Source organism: Delphinus delphis, chromosome 6 (assembly GCF_949987515.2).
Source record: "Delphinus delphis chromosome 6, mDelDel1.2, whole genome shotgun sequence".
Classification (NCBI taxonomy): Eukaryota; Metazoa; Chordata; class Mammalia; order Artiodactyla; family Delphinidae; genus Delphinus; species Delphinus delphis.
The window spans coordinates 5,922,435-5,934,987 of record NC_082688.1 but is presented as its reverse complement, the minus strand read 5'-3'; the positions used below and the strand labels follow the sequence as shown (position 1 = coordinate 5,934,987).

General features: G+C 56.2%; 1 protein-coding gene across 1 annotated transcript in view; it reads left to right on the top strand.

The window, feature by feature from the left end:
• Window positions 1-12,553, top strand: part of HMCN2 (hemicentin 2) — a 149,894-nt gene that overhangs the window by 86,930 nt on the left and 50,411 nt on the right. Inside the window, exons 39-49 of the mRNA XM_060013970.1 lie at window positions 1,092-1,249; window positions 2,076-2,199; window positions 2,625-2,800; window positions 3,814-3,910; window positions 4,106-4,225; window positions 6,617-6,778; window positions 7,626-7,907; window positions 8,948-9,115; window positions 10,271-10,384; window positions 10,817-10,903; window positions 11,605-11,796. Of these exons, the coding sequence (XP_059869953.1) occupies window positions 1,092-1,249; window positions 2,076-2,199; window positions 2,625-2,800; window positions 3,814-3,910; window positions 4,106-4,225; window positions 6,617-6,778; window positions 7,626-7,907; window positions 8,948-9,115; window positions 10,271-10,384; window positions 10,817-10,903; window positions 11,605-11,796 (1,680 nt within the window). The remainder of the gene's footprint in view (window positions 1-1,091; window positions 1,250-2,075; window positions 2,200-2,624; window positions 2,801-3,813; window positions 3,911-4,105; window positions 4,226-6,616; window positions 6,779-7,625; window positions 7,908-8,947; window positions 9,116-10,270; window positions 10,385-10,816; window positions 10,904-11,604; window positions 11,797-12,553) is intronic.

The window sequence follows — 12,553 nt, the reverse complement described above, 5'->3', positions numbered from 1 at the left end:
GGTGAGTCGTAGTAGCAACCTCAAAGGTCACTATAACAAATAGAACAGTAAGGGAAAAGTTTGAAATATGGCGAGAATTACCAAAATGTGACGCAGAGACCAGAAGTGAGCCAATGCTGTTGGAAAAATAGCATCGATAGACTTGCGCAAGGCAGGGTTGCCACAAACCTTCCATTTGTAAAAAGCACAACATCTGCAAAGTGCAGTGAGGCGAAGCACAGTAAAACGAGGTGTGCCTGTACGTGCCCTGGGCAGACCCTGGGGCTGCAGCCCTGAGCAAGACGGACCCGGGAGCTTTCAGTCTAGTGGAGGATGCGGTAACTGGATACTTACCCAGAGTACTGTTTCATGACGATTGTGATAAGAGCTAGGAAAAGTGAGGTACAACTGAATGCCTGGAACTGGGGCGCTGACCTGGCCTGGGGGGTCCCAGGAGGCATCTTGGAGAGCTGGATGCCTAAACGGAGACCATGTGCCAAATGAGAAACTGAAAGGAGGCTGGGGGCTTGGAGCTTACAGAACAGTGAGAGGAGGGGCCGGGGTGGTGCTGGGGACCAGATGGAGGCTGGAGAGATTGGGTCTTTATCCTGACAGCAGTGGGTAGGGAGCTGGACAGGAGGCTGGGACCCTGGGTGTCATGGCTCATGCCTCCCAGATACAACTGACTCTTCTGACCATTTTTTGCCCACGAGGGGCTGTCTGGAGGCTGATACCTCTGAGTTGGAAAGCAAAACCTGCCCAGGGATTCTCAACCCTGGTTACCCCTACACCATCCCCCTGATAATGACCTCGTGCTGAGCAGAAGGCCCAAGTTGAGGGGCTGCTTCTGCCAGTTCCTAGCTGGTCAGCCCTGGGCAGGTGACTTCCCTCTCTGAGCCTCAGTTTCCCATCTGTGGAAGCCTCATGATGGAGTTGGAAGGGTGAGATGAGCAACCTCAAGGACTGTGGAGCGCTGCGCCCATGTTGGGAGTGGCTGTCCCTAAGCTTTTGTTTGTGGCCGTGTGCTCCCGTGTGGGTACACAGCCAGGGGCCCTGCCTGCTTCACCCCCAGCGGGGCTCAGCCTGTGCCCTGTGCCGCCCTCAACCTGCAGTGCCTCCGCGCATCACTCTGCCACCCAGCCTGCCGGGTCCCGTGATGCTCCACAGCCCGGTTCGGCTGACCTGTAACGCCACGGGAGCCCCCAGCCCCATGCTGATGTGGCTGAAGGATGGAAACCCTGTGTCCACTGCAGGGACCTCTGGCCTCCAGGTCAGTAGGGGTGGGTGGCCCTGACTCGCCTCCTGGGTGCCTCAGTAGGTGCTGGGAGCAGAGGTCAGGGCCTGGGAGTGCTGCGGGGAGAGGGAAACAGTGATGGCCCAGGATGGTCGACTGGAGGGAGGAAGGGGAGATGCTGAACGGAGTCTAGAGCCAGGTGGTCTCCAGAAACGTAATGCACACCACCAAGGTGAACCGAATATGTAATTTAAAAATTTCTAGTAGCTGCATTAGGAGGCATAAAAAGAAACAGGTGAAACCAATTTTAATAATGCATTTTAAGGAATTCCCTGGTGGTCCAGTGGTTAGGACTCCTTGCTTCCACTGCAGGGGGCACGGGTTCGATCCCTGGTCGGGGAACTAAGATCCCAAAAGCCTCACAGTGTGGCATACGTAAATAAATAAAAGTGTCCTTTGGCTACTTTATTTATTTATAAATAAATAAATAGTGAATATTAAAAAAAACTGCTGTATAAAAAATACATTTTAGTTCACCCAGTATATCCAAAAAGTATCATTGCATCACGTGATCAGTATAAGAAATCATTAACCAGACATTTTTGTACAAACTCTTTGAAATCAGTCGTGCATCTTACACTTGGGGACCAGCCCTATCTCAAGGGCTCCCGAGCCATAGCCCCACTCCAGGGGACTGTTTCCCAGGACAGATGTTATTCCCCACCAGCCAGCAGAGGTCCTGGGGTCTGGGTAGAGCTCGGGGTTCCTCTGCATTGTGGCGGGCCCCGGGGGTCTGGGACAAGCTGCCCGCTGTGCCTGCTAGCAGGGCCGGACCTCACGTGGACTTCCTTCTGGGCCACAGGTCTTCCCTGGGGGCCGGGTCCTCACGCTGGCCAGTGCCCGGGCTTCCGACTCCGGCAGCTACTCCTGCGTCGCCGTGAATGCGGTGGGCGAGGACCGCCGGGACATCATCCTGCATGTCCACGGTGAGTGTCAGGCCCTGGACTTTGCCGGGTGCAGGCCACCGGCTCAAGAAGGTGGGGCCGGGGCATCCCCGGGGGTTGGATGTGGGAGGTCTGGCCTGGGACTGTGTCTGCCTTCATGTAGGGGTCAGTTGGACCCCCAGAGCCCTCTCCTAGAGTGTGAACTCCCCTGTTGTGGACAGGTGGGGGGGTGGGCCCTTCCCTCAGTGGTAACATCTGGTACAACTAAAGTACAAAATCATATTCAGACTATTGATGTTGTTATAATGCACCATCCTCTTCAGGTTTGGGGGCCTCCTCTGAAGGTCATCAAGGGAGGACGAGAGGGCTGCAGCTCAGGGGGTGGGCCCTCATCCTAATGGTGACTTCCCATCCCTGGTGGTTGCTCCCGGCTGCTGAGACAGCCCCTGCCCCGCCCCCTCCCGCAGTGCCCCCAAGCATCCTTGGAGAAGAGCTGAATGTGTCCGTCGTGGCCAACGAGTCAGTGGCCCTGGAGTGCCAGAGCCACGCTGTGCCCCCTCCCGTGCTGAGCTGGTGGAAGGACGGCCGCCCCCTGGAGCCCCGGCCTGGCATCCGCCTCTCCGCAGACAAGGCCTTGCTGGAGGTGTGCGGCCTCCCAGGCCACCAAGGGGGCCCCCACTGTGAGCAGAGCTGAGCCCTGAACAGGGCGGGCTGAGGTGCCCCCGTGAGCACAGTTCAGCTCACTGTGACCTGCAGGCCCCGCCCGTCCCAGGACCCATCAGAGCTGCTTCCAGCCCCAGGACTGAGCCCTCAGTGGCGGGGCGGGGGGGCACTATCCTCAGGACCCCCACGAGTTTTTCACTCCTTGTTCGAAAGCCTCCTTGCCTTTGGGCATTTAAGGCCCTTCATCTGACCCGGCAAGGCAGGGGTTAATTAGGGTCAGGGCCTCTGGAGTCACAGCCTGGATTTAAAGTTTAGCTCCACGTCTCCGGACTACTGCCCCGTTGGGTGGTCGTGTTCTCACCACCCTGGCCTCTGCTCTCTCACCTGTGAGCACCTGTTGCCTTTCTTCTGGGGTGGCTGGGAGAGTCCTAGAGAATGTCTGTGAGGCCCCACCTGCCCCAGAGCACAGCTCGTCCATGTCAGCTGCGGGAGGGACGTACCTCTCCAAGGCGCGGGGAGAACCTCCACTCCAGCCTGTTCCTCTTCCTCCCACCCCTCTACATCTTGTGATGTGATCATCCCCAACTCTGAGCCCCTTTCTTTGGTTTCCTCTGCCTGGAATACCCCCCCCCCTCCTTCCCTTCATTCTGCAAAGCCACAGCCTAGCTCCCTCACCCCCCTAGGTCAGGATCTGACCCCCGAGGACAGGGTCCCCTCCGCCTCCTCCTTGGAACAGCACTGGGCTGTGGATGTGAAGTGGGGTGAGGCTGGCAGGGCCACCATTTGTGCCCGGTCCATGTCAGGCCACCAAGGCCCCGGCTTCCAGAAACTTCCCGGTACAAGAGGCGCAGCAGGTGCTACCACTGCTCCGTGGTTCCGGGTGGGAGGGGGGACTCAGCAACGTAAAGTGACATGCCCAAGGTCACACAGTCTGTCCGGGCGTAATCCCATCTGTGCCGCCCCCGCTGATGGGTTGCTTTTGCTCTCGGCCAGGTGGACAGAGCCGGGGTGGCGGACGCAGGCCGCTATACCTGCGAGGCGCGGAACCAGGCAGGCTGCTCGGAGAAACACTACAACCTAAATGTCTGGGGTGAGGTTCTCCTGGGCTGGGCTGGGGTCCCTCCCCCTGCCCCTGTGAGGGCTGGCTCTCAAGCCCTGGGGTTGGGGCTGCCTTGAGTGGGCTCTAGGATACAGCCCTCCTCCACCCCACCCTCTCCCCCACGGGGCCCCTTTCTTATCCCAGCCCACAACTTCCTGCCCACCTCACCTCCTCTGTTTCACTCAGTCCCTCCAGTGTTCCCCTCACCAGAGCCTCGCACCCTGACTGTGACCGAGGGGCACCCCGCCAGGCTGTCCTGCGAATGTTGGGGCGTCCCCTTCCCCAAGATCTCCTGGAGGAAGGACGGTAGGATGGCTGACCTCGCCCAGCCCTACCCTCGTTGCCCCACCCAAGGAGGCTGCTCCCTGCCCTCGCTGGGTGCCCCCATTCTAGCTGAGTTGGAGGTGGGTGGGCTTACAGCCCTAGGGGGTGTGGGTGCTGGTGACAGAAGGCCCTGCAGCCCCTCCTCAACCAATGAGAGCTGGATTGATCCTCAGGCCTCACTTCAGATGTCTCTTCTTCCAGGAAGCCCTCCCTGACCTCCACCCCAGTCTAGGCTTCCTTGACGCCACCCCTGTATGTTAGCTCATCATATTACCCACCTTAGTCCTTCAATGTCTGCTTCTCCGTGAGCCCGTGAGCCCTGGGAGGCACTGTCTGGGAATTCAGCAGTGGCTAAGACAGTGCCCGGTACAAAACAGGTGCTCAATAAATATTTGGAATTCATTCATTTAACCAGTATTTGTTGAGAGCCTCTCGTACCAGGCCCCATTCTAGGTGCTGGACGTATGGCAGTGGATTGAGGCAGTCAGATAATAAATGAGAAGTTAGTATAGGCCTACCTCGTTTTATTGTACTTTGCTTTACTGAGTTTCGCAGATGTCATGTTTTTTATAAATTGAAGGTTTATGGCAACCCTGCCTCCAGCGAGTCTATCGGTACCATTTCCCCAACATTTTCCAGCATTTGCTCACTTTGGGTCTCTGTCCCATTTTGATAATTCTCCCAATATTTATAACTTTTTCATTATTATAATTATGTTTGTTATGGTGGTCTGTGATTAGTGATCTTTGATATTACTATTGAAAAAAGATTATGGCTTGCTGAAGGCTCAGATGATGGTTAGCATTTTAAAGTATTTTTCATTAAGTTATGTACGTTGTGTTTTTAAACATAATAGTGCACACTTAATAGACTAAACATAATTTTTATATGCACTGGGAAACCAAAAAATCACGTGACTCACTTTATTTCGATATACGCTTTTTGCATTTGTCTGGAACTGAACCTATGATATCTCCGAGGTATGCCTGTAAATGACTTAATACCTGACATGATAAGTGCTATGGAGAGAAATAAAAGCCAGGAAAGGGGAGAAGTCGTGAGGGGGGAGGGAGGTGGGATTTGCAATTTTAAGTTGGGTGGCCAGGGACATTTGACCAAGCAGATGTGAAGAAGGTGAGGGATGGGCATGAGGATATTGTAGGGAAAAGTTTTCCAGGCAGAGGTGATGGCAGGTGCAAAGGCCCTGGGGCAGGGATGAACCAAGCATGTTTGAAGAACAGCAAAGAGGCCAGTGGGGCTGGAGCAGATTCAGCAAGGGGACGGTACCAGGCGATGGTCACCTGTGCGATGGGGGTGGATCAAAGGCTGTAAGGATCTCAACTTTTACCTTGAGTGACATGGGGCTTCTGGAGGGGTCTGGTTTGTACTCTAGATGGTTCCTACCAGCATGATGAGAATAGAGCATTGGGAGCAAGGGTGGGAGCAGAGTGGCCAGTGAGGGGGCTCCTGCAGGGACTCTGGGCAAGAGATGCTGGCACGTGGACTAGGTGGGTATCCATGAGGTGTTGGGGTGGGGGCCGTAGTCTCGATGCATTTCAAAGGTGGTGCTGGCCGGATTTTCTGACGGCTGGGATGGGGGCTAAGAAGAAGGAGGGGTCGGGGATGACCTTTGGCCTGGTAGTCAGGAGAGTGATTCTGCCATCACCCAGATGGAGAGGCTGCAAGGGCAGGTCTGGGAAGAGAGGTCTGGACTAAGAATAAATCCCAAAGTGACAAGACAAGTCGCGATCACCAGGGGAGAGAGCGCGGACAGAGAATAGAATGTAAGAGCGAGGAAGAATGTCATGTGGCCACCTTGTCTCCTCCGCCTGCGGGGACACATGCTGACGGATGGCCAGAGCCCAGAGGGCCGCTCTGCTGTGAACAGGTGCAGGATGTCGGAAGTTAGTGTTGAATCCAGTGCCCCTTGGTTTACAAAATCCTTCCCTGCATCGGGGTCTCCTTGCTGCCAGGTGTGCCAGCTGCTTGGTCTCCCTCCCCCATCTGTGTAGCTAGATGGATGGGTCATTCATTCGATAGCCTTCACTGAGCGCTATTATATGCCAGGCCCCAGAGAACCTCTAAGGATCCCAGGGGGAAAGTGAGGCAGGGTCTGCCGTCCAGGACAGCCCACGCCAGGGCAGGATTCGGACGTGCCACCTGCAGGCTTATCTGTGTTGGGGAGAGGCTCAGTGTTCTGGGAGCTCAGAGTGGGTTCCGGGATCAGATTTGGTGCTCAGGGAAGGCTTCCTGGTGGAGGTGACATCTAAGTGGGCACCTGACGCATGAGCAGGAGCTGGCCAGGATGGATGGGAGGACAAGTACTCGAGATGGAAGGACCAAGGACCAGGGGCTTCTTTCTCATGCATCCAGGTCAGCCTCTGCCCATGGACGGGGCCGGCCTTGGGCAGCTGTCAGCTGTGGGGCGGCTGCTCTATCTAGCACAGGCCCAGCCGGCCCAGGAGGGAACGTACACCTGTGAGTGCAGCAACGTGGCCGGCAATAGCAGCCGGGACCAGCAACTGGAGGTGTTTGGTGAGTCAGGCTGGGACGACCTCAACCAGGCGGAAGGGGCCAGGTGGGGCCCAAAGGGCGGGCAGCCAGGTGCCCTGGCAGGGCAGACCTCACCCCAAAACCCAAGCAAAGACAAAACAGGGCTGATGAGAGCACTGTCCTGTTACCCCTTAGCTCTCTGGCCTTTCAGCTGCCCCCTACCCCCAGCCAGCTTCTTACAGCTCCTGACCTCAGCGTGAGAGAGGGGGCAGCGTGATCCCAAGAAGCCCCCAATGGTCCAGAGGGGGGAAAAAACACAGCTTGGAGTAGTTGGAAACTAAAGAAATGTAAAATTGATACGAAGCTCCTATATGTGATGGAAACGTAAGTTTCCATCTACTTGTCCTGCCGGGATGAAATGAAATATCTCAACCTTGTAAAAATCATTCTAGAAAATAAAACCAAAAAAATGCTGTTCAGCATCTTGGGGAGAACCCCACCTGTGGAATAATCCCTCACCCTCGGCCAGTCCTAACAGCTGTTTAAGTTCCGGGAAGCCTCTGGTTTCTAAGGAAGAAAACCCCTCACAAATCTTCAGGGCTGTTCTGTGAGCTCGTTATCCGAACGGCGGGAACGGCGGGCCTTCCTGTGATTCACAGGGTGTGGGAGAGGGGGCCATGGGGTACTTTTCTGACCCCATTATACAGATGCAAAGTGGAGGCCCAGAGAGGCGAGGTCACCTGGCTGAGGTCACCTGGCTAAGGTCACACAGCCAGCAAGGGACATGGAAGAACACAGGCCAAATGGAGGCGAGCCCAGAGCCTGGCATGTGGCGCGTGTTTGGTGCCCGGCGGCCCACTTTCCCTGACGTGCTTTCTCCCCATGCCAGTTCCCCCTCAGATCGCGGGCCCCCGGGAGCCCCACACACAGGTGTCCGTGGTCCAGGACGAGGAGGCCACTCTGGAATGCAACGCCACAGGGAAACCCCCGCCCAGGGTGACGTGGGAGCGGGACGGCGAGCCAGTGGGGGCCGAGCCTGGCCTGCGGCTGCAGAGCCAGGGTCAGAGGCTGCACGTGGAGCGGGCTCGGGCTGTCCACGCCGGGCGCTACAGCTGCATGGCTGAGAACATGGCCGGGAGGGCCGAGAGGAGGTTTTCACTCTCTGTGCTGGGTGAGGACCTGCGGCCTGCTGGAGGAGGGCAGGAAGGGGACCAGATTGGAGAAGGCAAGGCTGCTTCCATCCCCAAGCTGTGCTCCTGGGGCCACCCCCTTGTTCTGCCAGGAGTCGGACCCCTCTGGGTAGGGCTCCTGTTGGAAGAAGCTGCAAGCACTGCTTTCAAAATCAGGACTGGTTCCAAATGGCCCTCATTTCCCTCCTCCCTGTCTCCCGTGTTTGCTGTTCCCCTCCTCTGTTCCGGGCATTCTTTATCCTGCATGACTCGTATGTGATGGGGGAATTCGGGGGTCCCCGAGAGATCAGGAAGATCCTGACCACTGTCCTGGGAAGTCAGGGCAGCTTCCTGTAGGAGGTGACCTTTTAGCTGAAATGCAAAGGCTGAGTAGGGGTTCGTCGGGAGCCGGGGTGAGAGGAAGAGTGCCAGGCATAGGGAACAGACTCTGCAGAGGGCTGGGGCACGTTCACGGGGGCTAGAAGAGCCTTGTGCTTCCAATCTCTTACTGAGCTCCTACTGCATGCCTCAGGGTGGAGGCAGGGAGTGGAGAGAGACAAGGAGGGAGAGGTGGGCAGGGGTCCTTTAGGGAGGACCCTCTCATGTCTCCATCATTGCTGGGATCCCCAGCCTCGCCCACCTATCCCTGCCTGATAGGGTGTGGCTTCCTTTCTGAATGGAACTCTGCTCTGTGGGTTTAGGGACCCATCTGGTGTTCCCCTTTGCTCTAACTCCCGTCTCGTTTGCTCAGTCTTTGCTCCGTGCCAGGCCGTGTGCTGAGCGCCCTACACATGTCCTTGTCGAATTCTCCTGGCATTCCAACGAGGGGTCGGGGAAACTGGGGCCCAAGCCTGTTACCAAAGCCCAGCCCGTGGCCATCACTCACGCCCTTCAGTGGGAGCAGCTCTGATCTTGTCGCTTCTGCTCCTCAGGCTTCCCTGACTGGGGGGCGGGGGTCCTCGGCGAGGGCATTGGTGGGGAGACAAGCAGGAGCGTACAGCCCCCGTCTGCATCCTGAATGTGGCTTCTTCTCTGTGTCTAGTGCCCCCAGAGCTCGTTGGAGACTTGGACCCACTGACCAATGTCACGGCTGTGTTGCACAGCCCCTTGACGCTGCTCTGTCAAGCCACAGGCATCCCGCCTCCAGGGGTCCTCTGGTTCCGAGGGGAGGAGCCCATCAGCCCCGGGGAGGACACCTACCTCTTGGCAGGTAAGGTGCCGGTCAGGGGAGTATCTGGTTATCGGGTCTGGCCCTCTACCTGTGTCCATCACATGCCTGTGACCTCTGATCCTGCACTGCCAGGCTTGGCTGGGATAACCGTTTTAGCTGTTGGTCCCCTGAGAGTGCACCCAAAAACACTGGTCAGGTGAGGTGCTCCAGGGAAAAAAAATCAGATTTAAATCAGTTTGGAAAAGGCTTCCTGTTCTGCTCTCCTGGAGACTCACAGTGACCATCTGTATAGTCAAGGTTCTGATAAGTCCTGCGGAAAAAAATTCTCACGGCACCTATGAAACGTAGCATGGAACGGTAACAAACTTTGGGAAATGCTGATCTAAGCACTTTCCCCTTTGAATATTCATCTTCCTCACAGAGTTGGTTTGTGATGGTTCTTGCTGGAATACAAATGGGGAAACTGAGGCCCAAGAGGCAATATCCCATCAGAATCTTTCAGGGACTTCCAGGCCCCCTGAAGCTTAGCTTCAATGACCCGTCAGTTGTTCCATGCAGCCAAAGCTGGGATGGTAAATAAGTTTCCCCTTGTGTACCACTTCTGAGCACTTGGTGGGGGCCGCCAGATTCAGTGTGATGATATGAATTCAGAGACTGCATCTGGGCCCAGCAGAAAGGAGCGTGGCGATCAATTAGTGATGTCTGCCCTGGGTGCAAGAAGAGCAGTGATGATGTGTATCTACCTTCCTTGGGCTGGTCTTAGGAGATCCTTGCATTCCTCTGAGAGGAGCTGGTTCACCTCTGAGAGGTCCCTGGGAGAAGGTGGCCTTTTACCAGGTCCATCAGAGTCGAATGAGGGTTCTGATCTGAGCCAGGACTACATAAACCATTGCTGTCCTTTTAGCCCCAGCCAACCCACAGAAGAGAGGGTAGCCAGGTGACAGATCCTTCTTACTAGAACAGGGTCCTCAAGTCCACCCTGGTGTAGGTCTAATGTCCAGGGGGCTCCATCTATCTGTTTGCCCTCCTGGGCCTCAGTTTACCCGTCTGAGGAATGAACATTGTGGGAGGCAGACGCCTCTACCTCTAAATATAATGCCTGGCGTGCGCCTCTTCCTGGCGGGCAGCCTGGGCTCAGCTTGGGACAGAAGGCTGCTCATAGCTGTGCGTGGAGCCCACTCCCCCCCTCCCCAGGTGGCTGGATGCTGAAGATGACCCGGGCCCAGGAGCAAGACAGAGGCCTCTACTCGTGCCTGGCAAGCAACGAGGCTGGGGAGGTGCGGAGGAACTTCAGCGTGGAGGTCCTGGGTATGTCACCGCCCCATTCTCGTGGGCACCCACCGATCCTTTCCCTCCGGCCTGGGAGCTTCTGGAGGTGGGGTCTGGCACCGGCAGGAGGGAGAAGCCAAGCCTTGTTTTCTTTGCCTCATCAGCACCCTCTTCTCGGAGGCTGCCATAGAACTTTCCAGAAACAGCTGGAACTAACCCCAGATGAAAGGGGGAAAAGATTTTCAATACCACCCAACTGCCTTCCTCTGATCAGGGCCTTCTCCCAGAGGCACTGGTACTTCCCTCAGCCAGCTGCTGAGGGTTAGGGTTGGGGCTTATTAAACTCACAGCCCCATGGAGGCAGACGTGAGGGGATGGGGAAATGGAAGAGAGGTACCATGGGCTCTTAGCTTCCTGCTCCGTGGTTGTTCAGCGTGGTCAGTTAGTGTCTGTCTTCCCTGCTTCTCCCAGTTCCTCCCAGTATCGAGAACGAGGACCTGGAGGAGGCAATCAAGGTTCCCGAGGGGCAGATGGCTCACCTGACGTGCAATGTCACGGGTAAGGGACACACGCAGTGAACTGGAAGAAGGGTGAGAGGCAGCTCTGAGAAGCAGGGGGACCCCGGAGATCTCGGCTGCCTGCCCCCAGCCCTACTGCTCCCCACGGAGAGTCTCTCACCATCTTGGCCTTTGCACTCTCTGTGCCTCTGCCCCGAACACTCTTCCCTACTCATCTGACTACAGAGCTCAGCTTCCAGGACCCTCCACAAGGAGTCCTTGGCCGACCCTCTGGGCCCATGGGCTCCTACAGGTCCCAGTACTCCCCTATCCCAGCACTGACCACACTGGACCATAGTGGCCTTGTGATACCTGTGTACCCCAGCCAAGCTCTGAGCTCCTTGAGGACCAAGGGCTGCCTTGTCACCATGGTTCCCCCAGTGCCCAGCAGAGTAGGCTCCCATTAATGCTTGTGGGCTGGGAGAGATGGATAGATGGATGGGTGGATGGATGGAAGGGATAACTTGCCTTTCTGTCCTGCCTGCCTGTACCAAGCCATTCCTGCCCACAACCTGGGTAAGGAAAAGGCAATCAAACCACATAGGAAAGGGCCCAGGCCAGGCCTGGTGGCTGCTTCTGTGTCTTGCCCTGTTACATGGGCCTCTGGACTAAGGTGGAGAATGGATGTCCCCTAACCCATCTTAGAGCAGCCTCTGACCTCTTGTTTGAAGCATTTCACTTGCCTCTCCCCTCTGCATACAGGCCACCCACAGCCCAAGGTCACATGGTTCAAAGATGGCAGGCCCCTGGCTGGCGGAGATGCCCACCGCATCTCTCCAGATGGAGCCCTCCTGCAGGTCCTCCAGGCCAACCTGTCTAGTGCAGGCCACTACTCCTGTATTGCGGCCAACGGCATAGGAGAGAAGACCAAACATTTCCAGCTTAGCGTCCTGGGTAAGTGCTAAGCATCTTCTGGCCGCCATCGGTGCCGGCAGGCTGGTACCAAGGTGACCAGCTCCTTACAGACAGCTTCCCACAAAGCACTTTACTATTTTTTCTTCCACGTCAACAACAACAACAATAATAATAACAGCCCTATAGGCTGAACCTCTACCATGGGCCAGGCGTTTGGACAGGCCTGATTAGCTGAATCTTTTCAACAACCCTAGGAGGTGGGAGATGTGCTTGTCCCCATGTCAACAGTGAAGCCCTGAGGCTTAGAGAGGTGACAAGACTCCAGGCCCCAGGGTCGGGGCTCACACCCAGGCAGGCAGTCTCCCAAGGGCCATCAGCATGAACTGTCTCGTTAGGAGAAACGGGGGTCTAGAAGTTGAGAGGAGCACAGATCTGTTTCTTAAAATGCTGTTGGTAAAAGGGAGGGTCCCCAGCGAGAGCTGAAAGAGAAAATGTGGAGACCAATGAAAGCAGAGCTATTCTACCCAGCAGGGAGTGAAACTCCATCCGCACCTCTGCTCAGAGAGTGGTAACAATTGGAACCACAAACAGAATTGAGAAGGCTCTGGTTAAATGAGCAGATTCTGGATGTTAAGAGACTATTGGGGAAACTGAGGCACAACTGACCAGCTTCCCCTGTGGTGTTGCTTAGTGATGGGGAGCCTGGGCTCTGGGTCGCCCAGGCCTGAATTCAAGCGTGGCCACACGATGCGTGGTTCCTCTGAGCCTCAGTTTCCCCTCTGTGCGATGCAAGTAG